General features: G+C 50.2%; 1 protein-coding gene across 6 annotated transcripts; it reads left to right on the top strand.

Annotated features, from left to right (window-relative positions):
- Positions 1 to 58: 58 nt before the first annotated feature.
- Positions 59 to 24,899, top strand: EMC1 (ER membrane protein complex subunit 1). 6 transcript variants are annotated; one of them, XM_044914395.1, is made up of 24 exons: positions 59 to 340; positions 3,553 to 3,677; positions 4,354 to 4,419; positions 4,667 to 4,760; positions 6,131 to 6,259; positions 7,299 to 7,425; positions 7,980 to 8,129; positions 8,445 to 8,612; positions 9,112 to 9,183; positions 9,552 to 9,611; positions 10,223 to 10,345; positions 11,102 to 11,198; positions 11,480 to 11,602; positions 12,221 to 12,229; positions 13,230 to 13,429; positions 13,592 to 13,741; positions 14,963 to 15,124; positions 15,446 to 15,565; positions 17,575 to 17,712; positions 20,596 to 20,769; positions 21,350 to 21,560; positions 21,914 to 21,998; positions 23,117 to 23,246; positions 23,401 to 24,899. In XM_044914395.1, the coding sequence occupies exons 1-24, from the start codon at positions 243 to 245 to the stop codon at positions 23,578 to 23,580; spliced, it is 2,991 nt and encodes a 996-aa protein (XP_044770330.1). In that variant the 5' UTR covers positions 59 to 242; the 3' UTR covers positions 23,581 to 24,899. The 6 variants fall into 6 exon arrangements, with proteins under 6 accessions (XP_044770330.1, XP_044770329.1, XP_021539758.1 ...); XM_044914394.1 differs by having other exon boundaries at positions 9,549 to 9,611; XM_021684083.2 differs by lacking the exon at positions 12,221 to 12,229.
- Positions 24,900 to 24,957: the final 58 nt, after the last annotated feature.

The following is a 24,957-nucleotide window of genomic DNA, read 5'->3' as shown; positions in this document are numbered from 1 at the left end:
CGCGGGGGCCTATGGGACGGCCCTCGGGGGCTGCCCCCACGCGTGCCTGACCCAATCCGCGCCGCAGGCCGCCTGTCCCCGCCCGGCTGTCTCCAGGGCGACTTCCCGCGCGCCCGGGGGCCTCCGAGCCCTGAGTGCCTCGGCGAGGGCTTCGCTGGAGGTCCCAACTCTATGGTCTGCGGAGGCGGAGCCTGCGGTCGGGTACCTGACGGGCCGGCGGCGGGCCGACCCAGGCTCCTATCATGGCGGCGGTGGTCGCGGCCCTCCGGCTCTGGCTCTGGGCTGCCCTGCTTGTCCTTGCGGCCGCGGTCTACGAAGACCAAGTGGGCAAGTTTGATTGGTACGTGCGTGTGGGGTCTGTTCGGGAAATGTATGGCTATTTTGTCAGTACCAGCCTTGTGCCTGGTACAAGGAGGACGGGGTTACAGGCAGCAGGACTGGCTGCAGAACTTGTGGGGCCCAGTGCAAAATGAAAATGTGGGACCCCCCCTCCCGTTCAAAAGTTAAAGAGGTTTAAGATGGCCACAACAGCATTAAACGGAGCGTCAGGGGCGCTTCTAAGCCAGTCTCTGTGTGACAGGTTGCAGGTTCGTGAAACGGGCCCTGACATTCAAGCATGCTTGGGGTTCTGGTCAGAGGTCACCGTTCCTTCCTCCCCGTCAGGCCCTGTTTCTATGACTGTCAGGTTTCTGATCTACTGGGTGTCGGCGGTCGACAGCCCCTCAGTGAACTCTCATTCTTCCTCGAATTGGCATCTCTTGGGTATGTGAACAGGGGCTTGGGTCTTACTACGAATCCTAAACCGAGTGCCCTTTCTCCTCTCTTTCAGCCCAACCTGGTCCTGGGCTCAGAACAGGGCCAACAAGTCTCACATCAGCTGGAGGTGCCATTCATAGATGCCATTTACTCATTCACTTACTCAGTTTTCCCTCCCTCCCGCCCCCTTCCTTAAGGCCCAGCAATTAAGGTGTACTTTTGTTGGAGACTAAATTTTGGCACTTAAGGGTTGTGTGACTTGAGAAAGTGACTTATCTGCTCTGTGCCAAGGTTTCTTTATCTGTAAAATGGGCTTATTCATAGTTCATTATTACCTACAGTAGTTGTAAGGATGCATGAGATCATTCTTTTAAGTTAGCACAATGCCTGGCTCATTGAGTACAGTTAGCGTTACGCATTGTTATTTCTATTCAGAGAACAGTTTATTCTTCAGAGCCTAGCTCAGATACCTCCTCCTCTGTGAAGTCTTTTCTGTATCAGATACATTGATTCCCGTATTTGTTGCTTGCCTGTAATATGCCAACAATTGTTCTAGGTGCTGTGGATAGAGAGATAAGAAGGAGCTCAGTCTGGTGGAGCAGTTGTATATGTATGACAGTGGGATAAATGCAACATAAGTCGTATTTTTAATGATGTGGGCAAATGCTCACAATGTAACGTGCATATTACCCATGTATAGCCTATATGTTAATGTTGTATGATTCCAACTTAGTGGAATACTAGATATATATAATTCACAAATAGAAAAGTAAACAGGAGGAAATATCCTGAAACATTAAAAAGTTTATGGTGGTGGCATTTAGGCATTTTAAATCTTTAAAAATACTTTTATGTATTTTTCACATTTTCTACAATGAGCAGACATTACTTTAATTCTTCTTCTTTTTTTCTTTTTTTTTTTTTAGAAAAAGAGCATGAGCGGGAAAGGGGCAAGGGAGAGGAAGAGAGAGAGAGAGTCCTAAGCAGGCTCCATGCTCAGTGATACAGGGCTTGATCTCACGACCCTGAGATCATGACCTGAGCCGAAATCAAGAGTGGGACGCTTAATTGAGGCACCTAAGCGCCCCGAGCAGGCATTACTTTTACAGTCCAGATAAAATATAACAATATTTTATTTTATTTTATTTTATTATTTTTTTTTTTTTAAGATTTTATTTATTTATTTGAGAGAGAGAGAATGAGAGAGAACACATGAGAGGGGATAGGGTCAGAGGGCAAAGCAGACTCCCTGCCGAGCAGGAAGCCTGATGCGGGACTCGATCCAGGGACTCCAGGATCATGACCTGAGCTGAAGGCAGTCGCTTAACCAACTGAGCCACCCAGGCGCCCAAAATATAACAATATTTTAAAAGAGAGCTTGGGAATTAGAATCAGAAGGTCTTAGTCTTGTGTTTTATTTCTGACTGTAATTACTTGACCCCAACAGACCTTAGTTTACTTATCTGTAAAATGAGAGTAATAATTTTTCCGTTTAAAATTAAGTAATAACGCGGGGCACCTGGGTGGCTCAGTTGGTTAAGCGACTGCCTTCGGCTCAGGTCATGATCCTGGAGTCCCTGGATTGGGTCCCGCATCGGGCTCCCTGCTCGGCAGGGAGTCTGCTTCTCCCTCTGACCCTCCTCCCTCTCATGTGCTCTCTCTCATTCTCTCTCAAATAAATAAATAAAATCTTTAAAAAAAATAAAAAAATAAAATAAATTAATAACGCTTATCCTATACATTTCATAGAGTGTTAAATGGATATAGCGAGAATTAAGTATGTGAAAATGCAGATAGAAATTGTCAAACATCCTCTAAGCCTGTGTCTCTACTCTCTGCTTAGTTTCTTTCCTTTTTTTTAATCAGACCAAACAACATCACAAGAGAAATTTCATATAGATGCCACGTGTGTTTAGTTTGCCAGAGATGAGAGTACTTTTTCCTTAACAGCAGTGTGCAAGCACCTCCTGTGTACTTGGTAGTGTGCCATTTAAAGCTAATTATATTCCCTTTATGCTTAGAGAAGCGTGTTGAAAGTGATGGGGTATGTTCCAAGGAAAGTATGAGTAATGAATCAAGTGGATCCTGAACATGGAGTGGGCTCGAAAAGGCTGTAGAAAACAGAAGCCTGACCCAATCTGTTTCTGTAGAAACAGAAACCCAACCCAGTTTAGATGGAAAATTTGCATGATTTTTTTCTTCAGGGGTCAGTGAAAATAGAAGGGCAAGTTGGATTGTATGCTTGTGGACAGTGTCTCTTCCCTCGTGTAATAGTCCCACTATTAATGAATACAGAGAGGACTAATGTTTGTTCCAGTAGGATTTAGGCCAGGTGTTCTTTTGGGTGGCACTTGAGATAATATGTGCTTGCATTTAGCAGTAAGGCTTGTGGGGGCACCTGGGTGGCTCCGCTGGTTAAGCATCTGCCTTTGGCTCAGGTCATGATACCAGGGTCCTGGGATTGAGCCCTGCGTTGGGCTCTGCACTCAGCATGGAGTCTGCTTGTCCCTCTCCCTCTCCCCCTCCCGCTGCTCGCTCTCTCTTTCTCTTTCTCTCTCAAGTAAATAAATAAAATCTTAAAAAAAAAAAAAAAGAAGTAAGACTTGTGCTGCTTATCTCTTAGGGTGTATTCTCTCTTCTTATTCCCTTGGCTTCTGACTCCGTTGCATAGAAATCTTGCTTTTGGTCAGATCTCATTAACGGACATTCCTCACATGTCCTAAGATAGGTCTTTTCCCACAGCATTTTGTGCAGGGATGGTTTTGGCCCCTCACATTTCTCTGTCCTCTTCCTTAGGAGACAGCAGTATGTTGGGAAGCTCAAGTTTGCCTCCTTGGAATTTTCCCCTGGATCCAAGAAGTTGGTTGTGGCCACAGAGAAGAATGTGATTGCAGCATTAAATTCTCGAACTGGGGAGATATGTGAGTGACCTGCATAGGCCGGTTAGCTTGGGATGGAATGGCTGACCATAGTGAATCCAGAATGGCCCATGGCTTTTGTAGTCTTCCTGGCTGCTTCCCAAGTAGGGGACATGTTGCCGAAAGATGCATCTCTTACTGGATTCTGATACTTGTTTTTCAGTTGTGTTGTTTTTGGATATCAACTATTTTCCTATAACTGGCCTTTTTTTTAGCCCCTCAGCCTGAGTCCAAAGAGTTCTTAAGATATTATTTCAAAATATTTTTCTATTTTTCTTTTCTACTCTGCAGTAAAGATTTGGGTGCCCCCCTTAAATTACTCATGCTGCTTTTATGGATGTTTTTAGGCACGAAATTATGGAAATATAATATACGATCACTATTTTTCTTGTGCATCTTAGAGATTCTGTTAGTTTTGTCATTCATTTATAAGTTTGGGGTGGTAGAGGGTATGGGAAGTGAGGAGACTTCAGATTGGGACAGGAGTGGCTCCTCTCAAACATTCCTCCCCTCATTACCCAGTGAGTATGAAGGGATCATTGCCAGTTAGGTGTAATCCTTCTCTTCCTTGAAATAAAATTAGATACCGCAGTGCAAAGACCTCTTTGATTCTCTCCTACCTGTCTTTTTGGATGCCTCTCTCCAGTTTATAGTAATGTCTGACTCTCGTGTCTCTCAGTGTGGCGCCATGTTGACAAGGGCACGGCAGAAGGGGCTGTGGATGCCATGCTGCTCTACGGACAAGGTAAGCAAAGTCCTGCTTGGTCTCTATCGTGGTGTTGGCTCCATCTCCCCGTTCCTCGGTTCCTTCCTTTGTACTGGGTCTGCTAGGGAAAGCAGAAGGGGTGTTCCCAAAAGAAAAGGACAGGTATTTCAAATAACTTCTATTTGCATCCGTACCTCAGATGTGCGGCCATTGCTCCCAGACCATCAGAGGAGGCCACAGAGCACCAGTTGGGGAGGTGACTTCACCATGGTCTTTTCTCTTCCAGATGCAATCACTGTGTCCAATGGAGGACGGATCATGCGTTCCTGGGAGACTAACATTGGGGGCCTGAACTGGGAGATTACCTTGGACAGTGGCAGGTAGAGGGCAAGAAGCTGTATTTCATCTAGGCTTGGCTCGAGGCTTTGCTAGAACACAGGTCTGCGTGGACAGCAATTCAGGGTCTTAAGTTTTGTTTTGTTTTTTTTTTAAGATTTTATTTATTTATTTGAGACAGAGAATGAGAGACAGAGAGCATGAGAGGGAGGAGGGTCAGAGGGAGAAGCAGACTCCCCACTGAGCAGGGAGCCCGACGTGGGACTCGATCCCAGGACTCCAGGATCATGACCTGAGCCGAAGGCAGTCGCTTAACCAACTGAGCCACCCAGGCGCCCCCCCCTTCTTTTTAAATTTTTTTTTTAAGATTTTATTTATTTATTAGAATGAGAGACAGAGAGCATGAGAGGGAGGAGGGTCAGAGGGAGAAGCAGACTCCCAGCAATTCAGGATCTTTTGACATTTTTTTTGCACGGGCCACTGAAGAGCCAAAGAACATCAAACACCCCACGTTTTGATGCTGAGGCCACGGAACACGTGGTTACTCTGCCAGTGTTTATTGAGCACCTGTTAGGTGCAGAGCTCTGTGCTAGGTGCAATATTTATCCTTGCCCTTGAATGCTGCTCCTAATCGTACCGTGACGTGAGAACTCTGAATGTCCTAGGTATAGGAGTGTAATATAAACCTTTCAGTGTTTTACTTTTATGTTGAGAGAACAGCTTGGGCTGCTGCTACGTCTTTGCTGGGGTTGTTTCAATTATAGGGTCGTTTGCAATGGGGTACACCTCTTTTTCTTTTTTTTTTTTTTTTTTAAAGATTATTTATTTGAGAGAGAGAGAGAGAGAGTACATGAGAGGGGGGAGGGTCAGAGGGAGAAGCAGGCTCCTCGCTGAGCAGGGAGCCTGATGCGGGACTCGATCCCGGGACTCCGGGATCATGACCTGAGCCGAAGGCAGTCGCTTAACCAACTGAGCCACCCAGGCACCCTGGCGTACACCTCTTCTGATAGTAATTTATAACACTTGGCGCGCCCCCAGGCAGTGGGAACCCACATGTGACCGTGAGAAGGTTTCTGTCATCAAGAAACACATGGTCAGCTGGGGGAGGCAGGCACGTAGGCTGTAATGACAGCACGGGGTGAAGGATGCCGTGGTGGAGGGACAGCCTGCCCGCTGGGAAGTCCTAGGGGAAGGAGGGGCTTCACGGGGCTTCAGGGAGGCAGTAGAGCGGAGTGGTAGAAAGCGCAGCCTCCCAGGTCAGCTCACCAGAAGTGGAGCCGGTATGAGGATCCTGATGCGTTTGACCCCAAGGCCTGTTTTCTTACCTAGCAAGCTACAGTGGTGGTGTTCCAGATTGCTCTGTTCTGAGACCCTGGAGGTGCCGGGCAGTGCTTACCCCTGCACCTGTGCTCAGTTTCCAGGCACTTGGGCTGGTAGGCCTGCAGGAATCAGTGAGGTACATTGCAGTCCTGAAGAAGACCACTCTTGCCCTGCATCATCTCTCCAGTGGGCACCTCAAGTGGGTGGAACATCTCCCCGAAAGGTAAGGCCACCTTCCCACCGAGTGATGGCTGCCTTGTCCTGCTCTCTACAAGCTCCTGTTTCTCCCTGACGGTTGAAGTGTTCGTTCTGACTCAGGCTCTCCTTATGTTGGCATCGTGTGTTGGGCTCACTAGATGTAGGCCGGCACTCAAAGGCTGTGCTCCTTCTGGCATTTCCTTTGCAGTGAGGAGAAAATTCTCAAACTGGGCACTAGAGACAGTCCAGCAAGGGGAATGGCTCCTTGCTTACGGTCATAGCACTCTGGGCTTTCTGACTTCCAGTTCAAGTCTGACTGAGCCTTTCATTCTGTTATGAATCAGAACAACTCAAGAAGAGCCCAGGGTAGGGACTGAGGGAGGTTTGAGATGGTTTCCAGAGGTCCTATTTGTGGAAAGCATTGAAGCTGGGAAGGATCAGGATAGAGGGAGGAAAGGAAAAGATTTGCTCAGACCTGTGGCCATTTTCAGGGTGTAAAAACTCAAATTTGAATGTGGCCAAGTGCATGGCACCCCTGAGCAAAGCAGGCCCAGTGGGGATTGCTGGCAGCTGCAGTGTGCCTGGCTTACCTCCAGGGGGCAGCCGTACTTAGCCAATTGGCGCCCTATAGGTATGCCTAGCGGTGTCTCTCCTACTTTTTTTTTTTTTTTTGAAGATTTTATTTATATATTTGACAGAGAAAGACACGGCGAGAGAGGGAACACAAGCAGGGGGAGTGGGAGAGGGAGAAGCAGGCTTCCCGCTGAGCAGGGAGCCCGATGCGGGGCTCGATCCCAGGACCCTGGGATCAGGACCTGAGTCGAAGGCAGACGCTTAACGACTGAGCCACCCAGGCGCCCCGCCTCTCCTATTTAAGGAGAGCTAGAAATCTGATTTTTACATGTAAAGTCTCAGTTCTAAATGTTGATGACTATTAAAAAAACAAAACAAAACTGGGAGCCAAACAAATCCTACTTGGGGACTGCTAGGTTGTGACTAGAGGACCCCTGAGGGTGGGCCTGTGGCTGAAGCTGTTGCTCCTTGCTTTTTTTCCCCTCTCTTAGTGACAGCATCCATTACCAGATGATGTATTCCTACGGGTCTGGGGTGGTGTGGGCCCTCGGAGTTGTTCCCTTCAGCCACGTGAACATCGTCAAGTTTAATGTGGAAGATGGAGAGATTGTTCAGCAGGTACGGCCAGGCGTCTGGCTTGAGGAGCCTTGCAGATTGTGGAGGGGAATAGATGGAGCCCTTCTTTGCCTCGGGGAACCAGGGAACTTGGCAGATGCGAAAGCCATCCATGGTCCCTGATTCTGATCACTTGGAAGCTGCTTTCTCCTCATGGAGCATTTGTTTAAAGCCCTCACATTCATGCATGGTGCTCCCCTGTGGTGGCTGGAAAACTATGTAGGTTTTTTTCATTGCCTGCGAGTTTCTTAGGAGGTAATACTCTGAAATAGTGATAGGAAACCACGTATGTCAAACACGGGAGAGAAACGGTTGTCTGAAGTATTGGGTCTTAAAAATGACCTGGTATATTTTTCCAGTGACCAGAAAGGAAACCCTGATTTTCCTCAGTTTTGGAGCTCTCAAGAAGTTGGGAGGGATGGGAGGATGTCCTTTGGAACCAGCCGTGAAGAACCTTCGAGCTTAGCCCCTGTGAGATTGGTGGGGACCTTGCTGATGAGCAGGGAGGAAGATGTAAACATTCTCACAAACCTCCCGCTACGATGTCTTTCCTGTAGGTCAGGGTGTCAACCCCCTGGCTTCAGAGTCTCACTGGAGCCTGTGGTGTGGTGGATGAGGCTGTCCTGGTGTGCCCTGACCCGAGCTCACGGTCCCTCCAGACCTTGGCCCTGGAGACGGAGTGGGAGTTGAGACAGATCCCACTGCAGGTGAGAGGTAGTGTTGCTGCTCCCTGGCCCAAGGCCTTGCCTTTGTTGCGTAGAAAAGTCTTTCTCCCAGTGACACTGCTTCCTTCCTGAGCCTTGGCAGTTGTTGGGAGAAGGTTAGGCTTCTGGCTGAACTGGTGTAGGGGAAATGGGCCTTCTTTCTCTTTAGGGAGCCTGGATGGGGGCTTCTGGAGCCACATGCCAAGGCCTAGTTACTTTCACTGGCAAAGTGGGGCCGAGGAAGGAGGCCTGGGACGGATTAGTGGATCAGTGACTTGCCCGAATGTAGCCCTAATCCTCTTTCTTCTTGCCCTTCAGTCTCTTGACTTAGAATTTGCAGGTGGATTCCAGCCCCGGGTCCTGCCCACACAGCCCAACCCAGTGGATCCTTCTCGGGCCCAGTTCTTCCTGCAGTTGTCCCCGAGCCACTATGCTCTGCTGCAGTACCATCACGGAGTCCTGAGTCTGCTCAAAACCTTCCCACAGGTAACCGCAGGCAGCATGGTGCTAGGATTCGGGAGGATCCAGCCAAGATGTACTACTGGAAAGCCCTGCCTCTGAATCTGTAGGTGTTTGCTCTGGATCCAGACATCTCTCTGTGTGTGGTTTGAGAAGGGTTTGCTTTTGAGCAGAAACGGAATACCTTTTCTTCTGAGAGTCACAAAGTGTCTTTAGAGTAAAAGTGGCGCCTTTTCTGAGTCCACAGGAGAGTGGGGATGTTAATTCAAGCTTCCCTATGGATACTAAGAACAGTATGAGATTGAGGGCCAGTGTGTACCTGTGTTGGAGGTAGGGGAAAGGCCTGTTTTCAGCTATAGATGCCCCTGGGGCCTCCCTCTGTTCTCAGGTGCCCTGGCTGCTGTGCTTCCAAGTCAGGAGCACTTTCAGCTCCAAGGCCGAGGGACCTCCCTGTAGAGATGCTCCTCTGTGAGGCCGCTGGCTGGTATAGCCCCATTTAGGAACTGACACTTTGCTTTATTCCTAGGCTGCCCTCGTGAGCTTTGCCACCACTGGGGAGAAGACAGTGGCTGCAGTCGTGACTTGTCGCAGTGAAATGGTGAGTACCGAGAGTAACAGCTAGCGCTTGGGGGTTCTCCTTCCTTATGTCTCCCAGGAGCCCTGAGAACTAAAAGTCGGGGGAGTTTGAACCCAGGGGGCAGGCAGCTGTTGAGAAGTAAGTTCTCACTTGCTCTATAGCGCTTTCAGCATCAGCAGCCCCCTTGTCCCCAGGAGTGGGACCCTCATAGTACAACCCCACTTTCATCTGAGGCTGTTAGGAGCTACATAGGCTCTGCGAGCAGGAGTGAGGGGTGACGTTTGTCTTCTCCCAGGTGCTAAGATGACACAGAAGGGAGGGCTTCATTTCGGTGACTGGGGGGTGACCCTATGGGTTAAATGTTCTCTTCTTTCTCTTTTCCCTAGCAGAAGCCTAGCGGTTCTGAAGATGGGTCACTGGGGAGCTTTGCGGAGAAGCCCAGTGCTCAGGTACTGTGTGGCATTGGGCAATGTACAGGACCTGGGCCTCCAGGGAGGCTGGGAGTGGGTCTCCTGGAGTTATCAGCCTCAGATGGGGTTTGCCGCTCGCCGTAAATCATGCTTGTCTGGATCCTTTGTAGTTGGGATGTCTGAAGTAGAATCCCTAGAACCTGTTCTTAACCACTTTTTTCTCCGGCTCTGTTGCCCCGTGTCTTCTGCGCTTCTGGCTCGTGTTGCTGAGCGGTGATCTGTGCGGTTGGGCTGGAGTGGAGCGTGGGCCCCCCGGGCGGCGTGCATCTGCTCTGTCTTCTGTCTCCTGAGCTCTTCTGAAGAGCTTTGTGATTTCCTTGCTGGGGTCCTCCTTCTCTTGGGGAAGTCTGCTGCGCTGTACTGACTTCCTTCTGAAACAAGTATCGTGCTTGTTACCCTGTTTACTTACTCACATACCTTGTTTCTGCCTTGGGATTTAGCTTTCTTTTTTTCTTTTTATTTTCCTTCATGAATATTTCTTCTCTTGGCCTGGTCCTTCTCTAGGGTAGTTAACCCCAATTCTTGGACTTCCTTTGTGGGGTTTGGCTTTGGGGGATATCTTTATTGAGCCTTGCTGTCCGTACCCGTAGGACTCACTGACTTGCTCCAACCAGACCTACACCATTAATCTCTACTTAGTGGAGACAGGTCGGCGGCTGCTTGATACCACCATCACCTTCAGTCTGGAACAGAATGGCACTCGGCCAGAGCGGGTGAGTCGGAGCCTTTGTCTTCAGGCTCTGTCCCGGGGGCTTCTCAGCATGGGCCTCCCTTTCCTCACGGCCAGGCCTTGGGTCCTGGGTTAGGGCTCTCTGGACATGGGCTCTAGTTCTTCCTGGGTAGCTGACTTGTTATAAGGCCCCGTGAATAGTAGTTGAAGCAGGTATCATTTATTCTAAGTGGTGAGTGTGCCAGGCACTGTGCTGAGCTCTTTGTTTATGCCCTAATCAATTTAGCTCTCTCACCAGCCTTGTGAAGTGCTTATTATTGCCCTTGTTTTACAAATGAAACTGGACCTTGTGAGATCCAGGACCCTGTCCAGAGTCACAGGGCTCATAACAGTGCCCCAGCCTGCACTTTTGGTCGGCGCCTACATGGCCACTGTGCACATTTAGGGTGTTCTTCAGCCTCTCTGGGCTGTGGCTTCTTCGTCTCCAAAATGGAAGCTCTCACCTTGGCCGCCGGCTCGCTCTGTGGCGTGTGACTGGAGCACAAGGGATGACGTGGTGTCTGGGAAGCACTCAGGTTCCCCCTTGGAGAGGTCTGAGGCACAGCCTCGCACCACTGCGCTGGCTCTGATGCATTCATGTTACCTTCTTGGGGTCTAGATAGTAAGCTGTGTTGCTTAGACAGTGAATCACCCCGTGTCATGGGCCTTTAACAACTCCTGATGCCTTGAATTTGGGGGTCCGGTGCTCAAGAGGCATTCGGATTCCAGCTGACTGCAGTGGTTGGGACTCTGCTTACAGCTCTTCGTCCAGGTGTTCTTGAAGAAGGATGACTCGGTGGGCTACCGGGCCTTGGTGCAGACAGAGGATCACCTGCTACTTTTCCTGCAGCAGCTGGGTGAGCAGACCTCATTCAGCCCATTTTAGGCTGGCCCAGATTTCTAGTGAGACTATATTTTTGGGGCCATGGATTGGCTTCTGGGAGAGATTCCAGTGGAGTGTAGGCCTGAGTATTTTTTAGAGCCATATGCCATCTGCTTTTGAATAATCCCTTAGCATTCTAGGGTGGGGTCTGCTTCTCTGCCTGACACGAGAGCTTCTGGAATCCCTGAGCCACAGAGAAGAGCCTTCAGGCAATGGGGGAGGCAGGCATGGCTTTTGTAACCAGGGTTTCTGTAGCAGGGAAGGTGGTGCTGTGGGGCCGGGAGGAGTCGTTGGCGGAGGTGGTGTGCCTGGAGATGGTGGATCTGCCCCTGACGGGTGCGCAGGCCGAGCTGGAAGGAGAATTCGGCAAGAAGGCAGGTATGCACAGAGGACGCCGGGACGGCACCATGGCTGGGCGCGCTGCTCTGGGAATGGGTCTGGTAGTTAGATCACAAGGGATGCTGGCTCACGGCATCCCCGGCTTCCCGGGTGCACTCTTTTTGCCCATGTGCGTGCAACTAGCTCTGCGACCAGTTTCCAGTGCCTTAGTGGCCACGTGGTTTGGGTAACCATTCTTTTCTCTGAAAGGAGCCACTTAGGAACCCCTCTGTGGAAAGATCCTGAGGAAAAAGAGTCTTAACTTAGTAGAATCATAGCTACCACTGCCTCAGTACCTCAGATCTGCCAGGCAGATGTGTCACACCTTGTCCCCCAGGCACCAGCCATGTCTTTCTGGAGAGGTGTGATGGGGTTGATGGGGTTGTGGTAACCGGTGGTGCCCTCTGGCACCTGCCAGTCCCAAGCCCGAGGGTGGACTCGGTTCCCTCCATGCTGGTCAGTCCTGCCTCCCGCCTCTTCCTCCCGTCCCTTCACCTTGCTCCGCAGCCATATGTACTGAGGACCTCCTCTGGGCCAGGCACCCCGGTAGGCATTGCGGGTTTTCTTGAGCCGAGGATTAATTTGACTTTACTGTTTGTTTCTGCTGCCCGTATCCAGCAATTCAAGGTAAAGTCTGCTTCCTGCTGCCCTGTTGTTCGTTGCTTGCCCACGTGGCTAGCTTTTGGTAAATTCTTTGTTTTTCTGGCCTGCATCAGTGAGGTACATACTGTGTGTGCATGGACCGCTGTGCCTGTGATTTGTCCTGTTTGCCCCTCACTTCTCTTCCTTGCGCTGAGGTTGCTGGGGAGTAGGATACACAAAGGCACTACTTTTTAGTGAGCACTCACCGTGGACCCCGCATGGTGTGAAGTCCTGTGTGTAGGTCATGTGGTCTTCGGACTACATGCGATTTTATACACGGGGAACCAGAGGCCAGAGGTTATGTACATTTCTGGGTCACCCAGCTAATAAGTAGTAGAGCTGGGATTTTAATCCAGGCTGCCAGACTCCAGACACCATGCTCTTTACTCATGCTGCCTTGTTCTGGTGACCACGTTGACCCTGTGGGGAAGACTTGAGGGTGGCGTCCTCATTGACAGGGTCAGGGGTGAATGATAGCCATGGGGGTTGGTGGCACATAGGTCTGTTGGGTGTAGGTTTAATAGCGGACAGGGTGGGAGTAGAGCAGTGGGTAAGGGAAATGCCTGTCTACAGCACACTTACCTCTGCATCCTGCACCCCCACACCCTCCCCTCTTCTGGTTTTGTTGTGGCACTCTGATGCCTTCCTCTGGTCATTCTGGATGTGGGCTGTGGTGGAGACATGCTCAGCATGGCCGTGTCCTGCATGGCTGATCCCTGACCTCCTGGTCTCTTCCAAGATGCCAGGAGGTGGGGGTATTGTGAGCCAGGAAAATAGGTTTTGGAAGTTCCTGCATGGCTGTACCCGAGTGTGAGAGTGGTAGCTTCAGATAAAGGACTGCCCTTTGGGCTTGCAGCCTGGTGTGTGGATGACTTGAGTGCTCTACAGGAGTGGGAGAGACCCCTCATTAGAAGAAGCCCCTTGCTGGAAACCCTAGTCTGATGAGGGGTGAGCCTCAGTTGTGTTACCTTTTCCTTGACACCAGACGGCTTGCTGGGGATGTTCCTGAAACGCCTCTCGTCCCAGCTTATCCTGCTGCAGGCGTGGACTTCCCACCTCTGGAAGATGTTTTACGATGCTCGAAAGCCCCGAAGTCAGATTAAGAATGAGATCAACATTGACACCCTAGCCAGAGATGAATTTAACCTCCAGAAGATGATGGTGATGGTGACAGCCTCGGGCAAGGTGAGAGGGTTTTAAGCCTTGGATACCGAACCTTCTGAGGTTCCGTGAGTGGGAAGTAAAAAGTATTTGGTGGGGGATAGCGCTGGTTCTAATTTCCAAGGATAGAATCAGTTCTTCGGTTTGTCTTTCTAGTAGTGAGCCAGTTATTTGTTTATCTTGCAGCTTTTTGGCATTGAGAGCAGCTCTGGCACCATCCTGTGGAAACAGTATCTCCCGAATGTCAAGCCAGACTCCTCCTTTAAACTGATGGTCCAGAGGACTACTGCCCATTTCCCCCACCCCCCACAGTGCACCCTCCTGGTAAAGGACAAGGTGAGGCTGTCCTCCTCGGATTTGAGCCAGAGTGGGTGTGGCTTTTTAGTGTTTTGTAAGTTGAATTTCTCCTGGGCCTTTGGAATTCTGGGAGGGCTAGGGACAGGTATTCAGGGGTTAGAGCTCTGTTTGTTCCAGCTGTTTGTCTGAGTGGAGGAAGCATCCAGGACCGATGGGGGTTGACTCTGGAGGGGGTGTGATGTCACCAGACCTGGAACGAGCCAGCCCTCCTCCTTCCCAAACACAGGCCACTGTTAGCAGCTGAGTGGCTACTTTCTCTTTAGACGAGGGAGAGCAGGACACAAAGCTCTTTATTTCTGCCTCCCAGAATTAGCTGGATTTTTGTGGATTCACTCTAGCGCCGTTAGAAAGGGGCACTTTCTCTCTCTCTCCCTCTGTCCCTCCCCCTGCTTGTGCTCTCTCGCTCGCTCGCTCTCAAATAATAAAAATAAAATCTTTTTTGAAGAAAGGGTGGGGGGCGCTGGGTGGCTCAGTCAGTTAAGCATCTGCCTTCAGCTCAGGTCATGGTCTCAGGGCCCTGGGATCGAGCCCCACATCAGGCTCCCTGCTCAGCGGAGAGTCTGCTTCTCCCTCTCTCTCTGCCCCTCCCCCTGCTTGTGCTCTTTTGCTCTCTCTCTCTCAAATAATAAGAATAAAATCTTTAAAAAAAAGAAAGAGCACTTTCTAGGCTTGGTAGGCACCGCTGGAATGGCTGCCCGGGGTTAGTGAATCGGTACTTGACCGTTTTTTTTTTTTTTTTTTAAATAATATTTTATTTATTTATTTGAAAGAGAGACAGCAAGAGCGAGAGACGGAACACAAGCAGGGGGAGTGGGAGAGGGAGAAGCAGGCTTCCCGCTGAGCAGGGAGCCCAAAGCGGGGCTCAATCCCAGGACCCTGGGATCTTGACCTGAGCTGAAGGCAGATGCTTAATGACTGAGCCACCCAGGCACCCCGGTACTTGACCGTTTTGTTTGTTCCTCAGCGTGTCCAGTACTTGGGTAGCTTTGGAGCCACAGGGGCAATTTGACCATTTCCCTGCTGACATGTTAGCCTCGGTTCACCTTCAGGCAAAACTATTTTGCGCAAATAGGGAATCCACACAGAGGGGTCCTGGGAATCTGTCACAGTTGAGCTGAAGTCCCAGCTCTCCAGATTTACCCTTAGCACTTGCGTCCTTTCCCTGCTGCTGGAGTCTGACAGTTTGCTTGTCCGTGTCAGGAGACGGGAATGAGTTCTCTGTATGTCTTCAATCCCATCTTTGGCAAGTGGAGTCAGGTGGTTCCCCCACTGCTGAAGCGGCCCATCTTGCAGTCTTTGCTTCTCCCCATCATGGATCAAGACTATGCCAAGGTGCTGCTGTTGATCGATGATGAGTATAAGGTATGAGACTTGAGAGTGGCTGGAGAGCGCCTGGGGGGGTCGGGTGTGGGGAGGGTGGTCCCGCAGCAGTTCGTGGCCAGAGCTGGAGCTCTGCAGTCAGCACGTGTGTGGGCTTGAAGGGCATCTTCCTGCAGTGTGGAAACTCAGGCTCTTAGCAAAAGTAGATTTAAGCCCTATTTGGGTTCAGTGGACTTTAATTCTTTTAAGATTGACTTTTATTCTTAAGGCTTTTTGATGGTGAACTGTAATAAATCTTCAGCAACTGTGCACAGAGCACCCTTTTCCTTTAACACTTTCCTCGGGCTTTCTGGGGTTTTCAAGGTCACGGCGTTCCCAGCCACTCGGAATGTCTTGCGACAGCTACATGAGCTCGCCCCTTCCATCTTTTTCTATTTGGTGGATGCAGAACAGGGACGGCTATGTGGATATCGACTTCGAAAGGTAGGGAAGGCACCTCTTGGCAGGACCTTCCATGGGAGGGGTAGAAGTGTTTCCTGACTGCTTGGCTAAGAAGTGGATTATACTATTCATTCTTTTGTAAATGTGGATCACTATAGTCTTGATGTCTGTCTGTAGTTCTTTTCATATTGAGCAGCAGCTACATGGCAGGCAAGGTTCTAGGTACTGTGAAGAGAGTAGTGACCAATAGATGACATTTCTGCCCCATGGATTTTTTTTTTTTAAGATTTATTTATTTCAGATTGAGGGAAAGAGAGCATGTGAGTGGTGGGAGGGGCAGAGGGAGAGGGAGGAGGAGAGAATCCTTAAGCAGACTCCTTGCTAAGCTTGGAGCCCGACATGGGGCTCAATCCCAGGACCCTGAGATCATGACCTGAGCTGAAATCAAGAGCCAGCTGCTTAACCAACTGAGCCACCCAGGCACTGCCCCCATGGAGTTTTTATTCCCTGTTCCTTTTCTGTAGCAGAGAGAAGGGATGTTGTTATCCATTCTTGAGAGGGTGGGAGGTGGGAATGGGGATTAAGTAATGAGTTGTACTTTCTGTATGAAGATGATGTTACTGACCCATTCTTGATAGAATGAGTGCTTTGAATCTTATTTTTAGAAATGGGATTGATTTGCTCTAATGCTGATGTACTTGAGTCTAGCATTAGCAAACAGTGATAGACGCTGGCCCTGAGGGCCAGCTCTGAGGTTCACAGGGGGCTGGCCTTCCTGCAGACAGGAGGGCTCTGTGGCATGTACTCACCAGAGGCCCTGCATCCTGTCCCTCAGGGCCTTTTGAGAGACAGTGCAGCATAGAGCTTAAGAGCTTGGACCCAGCTACCTGAGTGTGAAGCCAAGCTCTATCACTTATTAACTTCGTGACCTTGGGCCCATGACTTCTCTGGCCCTCTGTTTTCTTTTCTTTCTTTTTTTTTTTTTGGCCCTTTGTTTTCTTGCCTATAAAATAAGATGATAGAAGACCTACACCGTAAGGTTGTCGTGAAGAGTCAAGGAGTTAACATGTGTAAATCACATGAAGCAATGCCTGGCACATGGCAAATGCCATCTAAGTTTTAGCTGTTGTTGTCTTAAAAATGCAGCGTCCTTTCTTGATATTTTGTAACAGCTGACCTTTCCAGGAACAGCATGGGAGGTAGTCTCCCCAGAAAACACGTTCTTTACCCTTGTGGGTGAAAAAAAATTGTCCCTTCAAGTTGAAAGAAGAGATGGCTCTTTGTGGATAGAGGGGAGCAAGCTCCCGGGTGTCATGATCAGTGGAGTCCTGAGGACATGGGAAGAAACAGTAGCCAAGGGAAGACAAAGGACACAAAGCTCCACATATACACAGTATGGATGGATAATAATGTATTTAACCATGGGGCGCCTGGGTGGCTCTGTCCGTTAAATGTCCTACTCTTGGTTTTGGCTCAGGTCATGATCTCAGGGTCATGAGATTGAGCTCTGCATTGGGCTCCATGTTCAGTGTGTGGAGTCTGCTTGAGATTCTTTCTCCCTCTCTGCCCCTGCAGCTCACGTGTGCTCGCATGCTCTCTCTCTCTCAAACAAATGAATTTTTTAAAGAATAATGTATTTAACCATGAAACTTTGTGAATTGGTTTTCTTTGACTATAAAGAACATTTCCTATAATGTTTCAAGGTCCCTGCCAGCTTAGTCATTTACTGCTGGCCTCAGATACAGGAATCGTAGCTATTAGTAGTAAGTGGTAAACTTTCCTTGGATATTTCCTACTCAGATAAACAATGAGATACCACGGAACATTCCTCTCTTTTCTTACTAGCTCTAGTATCTTGCCTAATCAAACAGAGTTCTAAAACGTCTGCACAAACTAGATCCTTATTGCTATTTTCCTAGGAGCTCTGATTTCTGTTTCTTTGGGCATGAAGGCCCCAAATAAAGGAGTGTGGGATGTATCCGGCTACAGCTGTCACAGGTTTAAGTGTGCCCTCCAGATTGTAAGTGCTGGCTCTCTTGCCCTGGCCCTAGGATCTAACCACTGAGCTGAGTTGGGAGCTGACTATTCCCCCAGAAGTGCAACGCATCGTCAAGGTGAAGGGAAAGCGCAGCAGTGAGCACGTTCACTCCCAGGGCCGCGTGATGGGGGACCGCAGCGTGCTCTATAAGGTATGGTTCTGCAATCAGGTGCCAAGCAGAAGGGCAAGGGTTTGGATTCGGGCTCTAGGATTTGGTAGCTACTTGATCTTGAGTGAGTCATTTCATTCCTTTGAGACTTAATTTATTGTCTGTCAAATGAGTATAACGTGCCCTCCTCATAGGGTTGTTGTGATGATCATATGACGCTCATGCGTAGCATAGTACCTGGCCTAAGGCTGCCACCCAGTAGATGTTAGCTCTTACTGTTAGTGATAGTGCTGGTAGGACTTTCTGGGGTTAAGCCTTCGTTGATCCATTAGAAACTCTATCACTGTGCTCCAACGCTGGTTAGTGGTGAAGGAGGGAGACAGAGAGGTGGCTAGTGGGCTGCAAGATGTTGGGAGAGAAGGCAGTCTTGTAGTGGTGCGTGGTCATCCGTGACACCCTCTGCAGAGTGTGGGCTGAGTTGGAGGAGATGTGATAGAGCAGGGTAGCACGGCCAAGGCAGCTGACGGGGAGGCTGCTTCACAGGGTGTGGGGCAGTGCCGCGGGCTGCCGGCCGGCTGGACTGTCTGGGTACAGACCTGGCTCTGCCCCACACTAGCAGCTCATCATGGGTCATTTGTCGCAGGATTGCTTTGAAGATTAATGATAACAGTAACTTGGTTAGAACAGTGCCATCTGCATAGTTAACATTATTGGTGCTCTTGATTTGAAATCTTTAGTGATGGATGCCTTCCATGCTGCAGTCAGTTTGACTTATTCAGAATGGCCAAAATAATACAAATTCTAAAGTACATTTGATTGTACTAGAAAAAGTATGTTCTTTATGTAATTTTACCTTTATGAGTTAAAATTTACTAAGAGTATTTGTGTTTTTCTATGTTGAAAAAAATAGAGTAGGCTTTTTTGGATTCATATTCATCACACACATTTTTTAGTTTAGTTTTTTTTTTTTTCAATAAGCTTTTTTTTGTTTTGGCCTAATTTTAGATTTACAGGAAAGCTGCAAAGATGGTACATTGAATTTGCATGTATGCATTACCTGGTTTCCCATGGTGGGGCTGTGGTACATCTGTCTGAACTAAGAAACCAGCATCAGTACAAGACTGTTAACTAAACTCCAGACTTTCTCAGGGTTTCACCAGTTTTCCCACTAAGGTCCCTTTCTGCCTCAGGCCCAGCCCCGGGCCCCACACTTCACGGACGTGCCACGTTTCTCTAAGTCTCCTTTGTCCTGTTTAGTCTTTCGTGACCTTGATAGATTTGAAGAGTACTAGACAGGTATTTTGTAGATAATTTTGGTTTGTCTGATGTTTTTCTCATGGTTAGACTGTGGTTGCAGGTTTAAAAGGAATACCACAGAGGGGAAGCTGTACTTTTTTTGGTGAGGGGGGAGGTTACTAGCGGGATGTCAGGCACTCTTTTAGACTCTGGGATACATCAGTGAACAAAATAGACAAAATTGAGGCTGTCACTGTATTCAGGAGATGCCAAAAAAAAATAAATAGATAAACGTACAGCATATCAAAGGGTGACTAGTTCTATAGAAGAACAAAACCGAGAAGAGAAGAGGGGAAGCCGGGATTGGAAGGGGTGCAATTTAAAATAGGGAGGTTAAGAAGGGTCTCAATGAGATAGTGACACCTCAGGAAGGTGGAAGGATAGTGCGTGACATCCGTGGAAGAGCTTTCTGGACAGGAAGGCTGGAGTGGACCTGGAGTGTTCCAGAAACAGCAAGGGGGACAGTATGACTAGAGTGGGGTGAGCGGGGAGAGTCCAGGTTGCTGAGGTCGGAGGGTGGTGGGACATATCACGGCCACCACTCTTGCCTTGATGTTGAGTGAGCTAGAGTGCCGGTGGGAAGTTGGGAGCGTGGGGAGGCCTACGGGGAGCAGGCTTTAGGCAGAGGTAGGACAGGTTTCCCTTTGGGATATATCAGGTTTGAGGTGGGACATTTAAGAAGAGATACTGAGATGGCAGCCTGTTAGAGTCTGGAGTTCAGGGAGGGTATAGTGTGGGTATGTAACCTTGGCCATTGCCAGCACCCCTGGTTGGTGTGACCACAGGAGCGAGTGTAGACAACATCCAGGAGACTGGGGAGATGAGGAGCCTGCAGAATAGACTGAGGAGGAGGGGCCAGTGGGGTGGAGGAAAACTGGGGCCATGTGTCCTGAATGCCAGGTAGAGAATGTGGTTGTTTTTTTTTTTTTAAGATTTTATTTATTTATTAGCGAGCGAACACAAGCAGGGGCAACGGCAGGCAGAGGGAGAGGGAGATGCAGGCTCCCCGCTGAGCAGGGAGCCCGATGCGGGACCCAATCCCAGGACCCCGGGATCATGACCTGAGCCGAAGGCAGTCGCTTATCCCAGTGAGCCACCCAGGCGCCCCGAGCAAGTGTTTTGAGGAGGGGCAATCACCTGTGTCGCCTTGTACTAGCAGGTCAGGTGAGACGAGGACTGAGACTCATCTGTTGGTTTAGGGGTGGGGCGGGGGGTACCGGGGCAGAGAACCAGCATTGCCAGAGCAGTGGCTTAGCTCAGTGAGTGGGCAGGTTGGATTGTATCTTGAGTTAACCATTTGCTGCGTCTGCGGCGTGAGCAAGTTGCTTTACGACCTGCAGCCTTTCCTCACCTACCGCCTGTGGATGACCAAAGCTCCGTTGCGAGGTTGTTTGTGGGAGTCCATGAGGTGACGTGGGCAGAGCACCGGGCGTGGCACGCGGCACCCGGGGGACTCTAACCGAGGGCGGTGATGACGAGCTCCGAGGACAAGCTCTTCTAGCCAGGAAGCCCGATTCCTCCGCCGGGCCAGCGGGCTCCAGGTCTGCCTCTCCGCCCAGGGCTCACAGCACAGCGGAGCTCGTGATTGGCCGTCATGGTGCTGAAGGCGCTCTTCTCTCCTTCTCCCAGAGCCTGAACCCCAACCTGCTGGCCGTAGTGACGGAGAGCACAGACGTCCACCATGAGCGCACCTTCATTGGCATCTTCCTTGTCGATGGCGTCACTGGGCGCATCATCCACTCCTCCGTGCAGAGGAAAGCCAAGGGCCCCGTCCACATTGTACACTCAGAGAACTGGGTGGTGGTAAGAGTGGCAGATGTGCGGTGTCAGTCCCAGGTTCATGACCCAGCCAAGACCTGTGTCTCAAATCCCCTCCTTGCCTCTTGTTCCAGAAACCAGTGGCCTCTTTGTGTTTCTGTAGGATCCAAACCCCTGGATGGCAGTTGAGGTGCTGGTTAGGGGGCTCGGCTCAGGAATTAGACCACCTCGGGCTCACGGCAGCCCTTCCCTTTCCCGACTGTGCGACCTTGAAGTGGTTATTGAGCTCTCTGTGTTGCATCACTTGTGAAGGAGGGCTAGGAGAGTGGCCTCTGGTCTGGGTTGGAACAACCCACGTGATAAGCACTCAGACCTTTGCTATTGTTATTCTGACTTCTAAGTGTCTTGAGAACTCCTTTGTCTTAGGGTGAACTTTGGGTAAAGCTAGATAAAACTACCCTGAAAGTTAGTAAACTTGGTAGCAAGGAAGAAAACTGGGGTGCTGGGTGGTTTCTTTCCTTCCTGGACGTGTAGCTCATGCACGGAAAGAAAGGTGCCTCCCCGCGGCATGCCCCTTTCCAGCCGAGGTGGCAGCTAAGTCCGCAGTGGCCGCCCCTTTCTGCAGTACCAGTACTGGAACTCCAAGGCCCGGCGCAACGAGTTTACCGCGCTGGAGCTCTACGAGGGCACCGAGCAATACAACGCTACCGCCTTCAGCTCCCTGGACCGCCCCCAGCTGCCCCAGGTCCTCCAGCAGTCCTACATCTTCCCCTCCTCCATCAGCACCATGGAAGCCACCATCACTGAGCGGGGCATCACCAGCCGGCACCTGCTTAGTGAGTGACCAGGGGAGGGTCTTCGGGGTGACAGGCTCCGTAGGGTGCCACCCTGAAGGACACAGCTGCAGGTGCATCGCCGGCACAATCCTGTTTTGACCACTAGGGGAGGCTAGCGAGGCGGGCTTAATTTCAGCAGGAAAAGATCTTTAGTCCAGCTTTGCCGCCTGTAAGAGATTGACACGACTCTCATTTCTTCCCTTTTTGTTTGTTTGGGAGAGAGTGCATGTGCGCAAGATGGGGGCCGGTGGGGAGAGGGGCAAAAGGAGAGGGACAGAGAATCTTAAGCAGCCTCCCCGCTGAGCGGAGCTGCACATGGGCTCGATCCCATGACCCGGCTTATTTCTCTGCAGTTGGGCTGCCTTCCGGAGCAATTCTTTCCCTTCCTAAGGCCTTGTTGGATCCCCGCCGTCCCGAGATCCCAACAGAACAAAGCAGGTGAGACACTTGCAGGTGGTACTGAAGGCTCTGACCCTAAGGAATGTGACCTGTTGATGAAGTTTGGTCCTCAGCCTGCTGTGTGCTGTCTTGCTGTGCTGGGGGCCGGGGCCAGGGCTGGGAACAAGTCTGATGAAAACCTCTCCCTTCGTGGAGCTTAACATGCTGTTGGGGGAATGAGATGGATGCCACATAAGATAAGCAAGAGAAATGATACCACGTTAGGTATTTGTAAATGCTACGGAGAAAAAATTAAGAAGGGCCCGGGGCTCTGGAGGGGTGGGAGGGTATGAGGGGGTGTAACTTGAGAGGGTGGCCTGGGAACGCCCCTCTGGGAAGGTGACTGTGGAGTGAAGACTTGGAGGTGGTCAGAAGCCAGCCTGTGGCTGTCTGGGGGAGGACTTCCCAGGCAGGGGAGAGCCGTCCGTGCCCATGCCCTGAGACCGTGGCTGGCGAGCCAGAGGCAGGGAGGAGGGCACACTGGCTGCAGCAGCTGGTGGGAGTGGGGGGACGTGAAGAAATGAGGGCGCTAATGGGGCTGGGTCATGTGGGGAAGCCAGTAGCTTGTCACAGTTAGCATTCAGTTTTGTATTGCCAGCCATCATTTGCATATTTTCTCACCTCCGTCCCGAATTCTGTTCACTTAGGGGTGTGGGGAACTGAGTAGTGTGGGGAGAGAGCAGATCTGTGTTTGCACAGGAGGAAAGGGGGAGTGTGGTTTGGAGAGAAGGGCGGCTGAAGCTGGGGAGCACGTGGGGTGAGCCCAGGGTTTTCCGAGGAGCGTGGACCGAGGTACTCTGAGCCAAGAGCAGGAATTGGCCTAGTGGTTCCACGTGCGGGTTTTAGAATGGCCCTGACTTCCTCCTCTAGTGTGAAATACTGGCTATCATTAGATTTAGAACAGGGTAGGAATCCAGATCTACCCTCTACACAGGTTTCTTTCTTGTAGCCCTTGCTAACATTCAGCTGCTAAATTTTTAACTACCTGATACAAGTAGACCTTGAAGGAAGATTTGAGGCTAGATATATGGCCTGGAAAGCTCCCGGGACTCAGAAAGGGCAGCCAAGAGATCCCCTTGCTGCAGTTTGGAATGCCGGTCCTGGCTGGTGTTTTGCAGGGAGGAGAACCTGATCCCGTATTCCCCAGATGTGCAGATACATGCAGAGCGATTCATTAACTACAACCAGACGGTTTCTCGAATGCGAGGTATCTACACAGCTCCCTCAGGCCTGGAGTCCACTTGTTTGGTGAGTAGAGCCCCCAGCCAGCATGTGCAGCAGCTGCTCTTGGGTTCACGCTCGGGAAGCAGCTGAGGATTCTGTTTCCTTTCTGACCAGAGTGTGAGGTCGCGGTGGACCACTGGCTACCTCTCACGCAATTCTCGTTGCCTCTGCCTTCCAGGTTGTGGCCTATGGTTTGGACATTTACCAAACTCGAGTCTACCCATCCAAGCAGTTTGACGTCCTGAAGGATGACTATGACTACGTGCTGATCAGCAGTGTCCTCTTTGGCCTGGTGTTTGCCACCATGATCACCAAGAGGCTGGCACAGGTGAAGCTCCTGAATCGGGCCTGGCGGTAAAGACGCAGGACTCCACTGCCGGAGAGCAGAGAGCTCGGGGCAGCGAGGGTCAGACGGGGAGCTCCAGCTGCGGTGTGACGGGTCAGGTGCTCAGCTGAGTTGGAAGAAGCTGGACTCTCGTGGAGACTCTTCTCGGGACAGGTCTGCCGCAGCGTCGGTTGCGGAGGGAGGCTGGACTCTCCGCCGGGAATCTCAAAGCATGTCGATGGACTTGCCCGCAAAGTCTGAAGGCCATCGCCCTGTTTGCTTCCTTTGCCCATCCATGAATGTTGTTGTTGCTTTACTAAGTCCCCGGCAGATTTTTCTCTTTTGTGAGGCCTGCTTCAGTTGATTTTGGTTTGCCTTTTGTATTTCCCAGCTTATCTAGAAATCTTTCTGACTGTTTCCCTGCCTCATGCTTCAAAGTCAGGAGGGAACTCTTATTGATAACTCCACCTCATAGGTGCTTTTGCTCTTTCACGTCTGGGAGAAAGAAGGTAACATGCTTAGTTGAGGCTTAAAGACGGATCCAGCCTCTCATGGCATGAAAATTTACTTTAAGCCTCTAGTTTGGAGGTTCTCATTCATCAGGTGGGGCCACCCAGTTCTTGCTGCAGTTTATCACAAGTCAGGCGCATCATAGTTTTCTGGTTTGTCAGTCATTGCCCACACTTTGCACCTAAGGTGTGTCCGAGCCGAGGCCGCCTTAATACTACTGAATTGCCTGAACCTGCAAGAGATTTTAAGGGAGGAGAGACTCTACCCGTTTCACGGTACCTCCTAACCTCTCAGTTCACCCTCAGGCTGGTCTAGTCCTCTTCTGGCCTAGTTAGAGCCAGCCGTCTTGTTTAAGAACTCATTATTTATTTTTTACTTTCAGATGTAAATTTATGAGTGCATCACCACATTTCTACTAAAGTGAGAATTTAAATGTTAACACTGTAACGTTCGCAACTTTAAAAGAGGGGAGGGCTGGATGGGGGTAGGAAACTGACGTGTTGTGGATGAAGCATTGCGGAGTGGCTGGGCCGTTGTCTCTGTGACAAATGGAAAAAGTCCTAAAAGTTTCCTTTGTGCCCAGATCTGGGGAATGATGGCGTTTTTCTTTCCTTTGAAGGATGAAATGTGCAGAGGAGACCATCTCTAGCATTGTGGGGAGAGCGTTTCGATCAGGTGTCTGAATAAAGCAGATGATGAATGGCAGTCCTTTTTTGTGGTGTGGGACTTGGAGGTGACTTCTGCATTAGAGGGGGCCGAAAGCTGTGCAGACACACGGTTTATTTTAGTAGGGGAACATGCCAATTTAATCATACAAGAGTTATTATTTTTAAGATTTTATTTAAGGCGGGGAGGGGCAGAGGGAGAGGGACAAGCAGAAACCCTGTTGAGCAGGGAGCC

This window comes from Neomonachus schauinslandi, chromosome 4 (assembly GCF_002201575.2).
Source record: "Neomonachus schauinslandi chromosome 4, ASM220157v2, whole genome shotgun sequence".
Taxonomy (NCBI): domain Eukaryota; kingdom Metazoa; phylum Chordata; class Mammalia; order Carnivora; family Phocidae; genus Neomonachus; species Neomonachus schauinslandi.
Note: the sequence above shows the minus strand (reverse complement) of the source record. Positions and strands in the feature narration are given on the sequence as shown.

What these genes read in the sequence shown, in the direction of transcription:
- EMC1 (XM_044914394.1), top strand. Translation starts at nt 243, where the DNA reads ATGGCGGCGGTGGTCGCGGCCCTCCGGCTCTGGCTCTGGGCTGCCCTG. An exon ending in TGAGACAGATCCCACTGCAG is followed by an intron (nt 8,130 to 8,444) that starts GTGAGAGGTAGT and finishes CTTGCCCTTCAG; the next exon opens with TCTCTTGACTTAGAATTTGC. An exon ending in TGCTCAAAACCTTCCCACAG is followed by an intron (nt 8,613 to 9,111) that starts GTAACCGCAGGC and finishes CTTTATTCCTAG; the next exon opens with GCTGCCCTCGTGAGCTTTGC.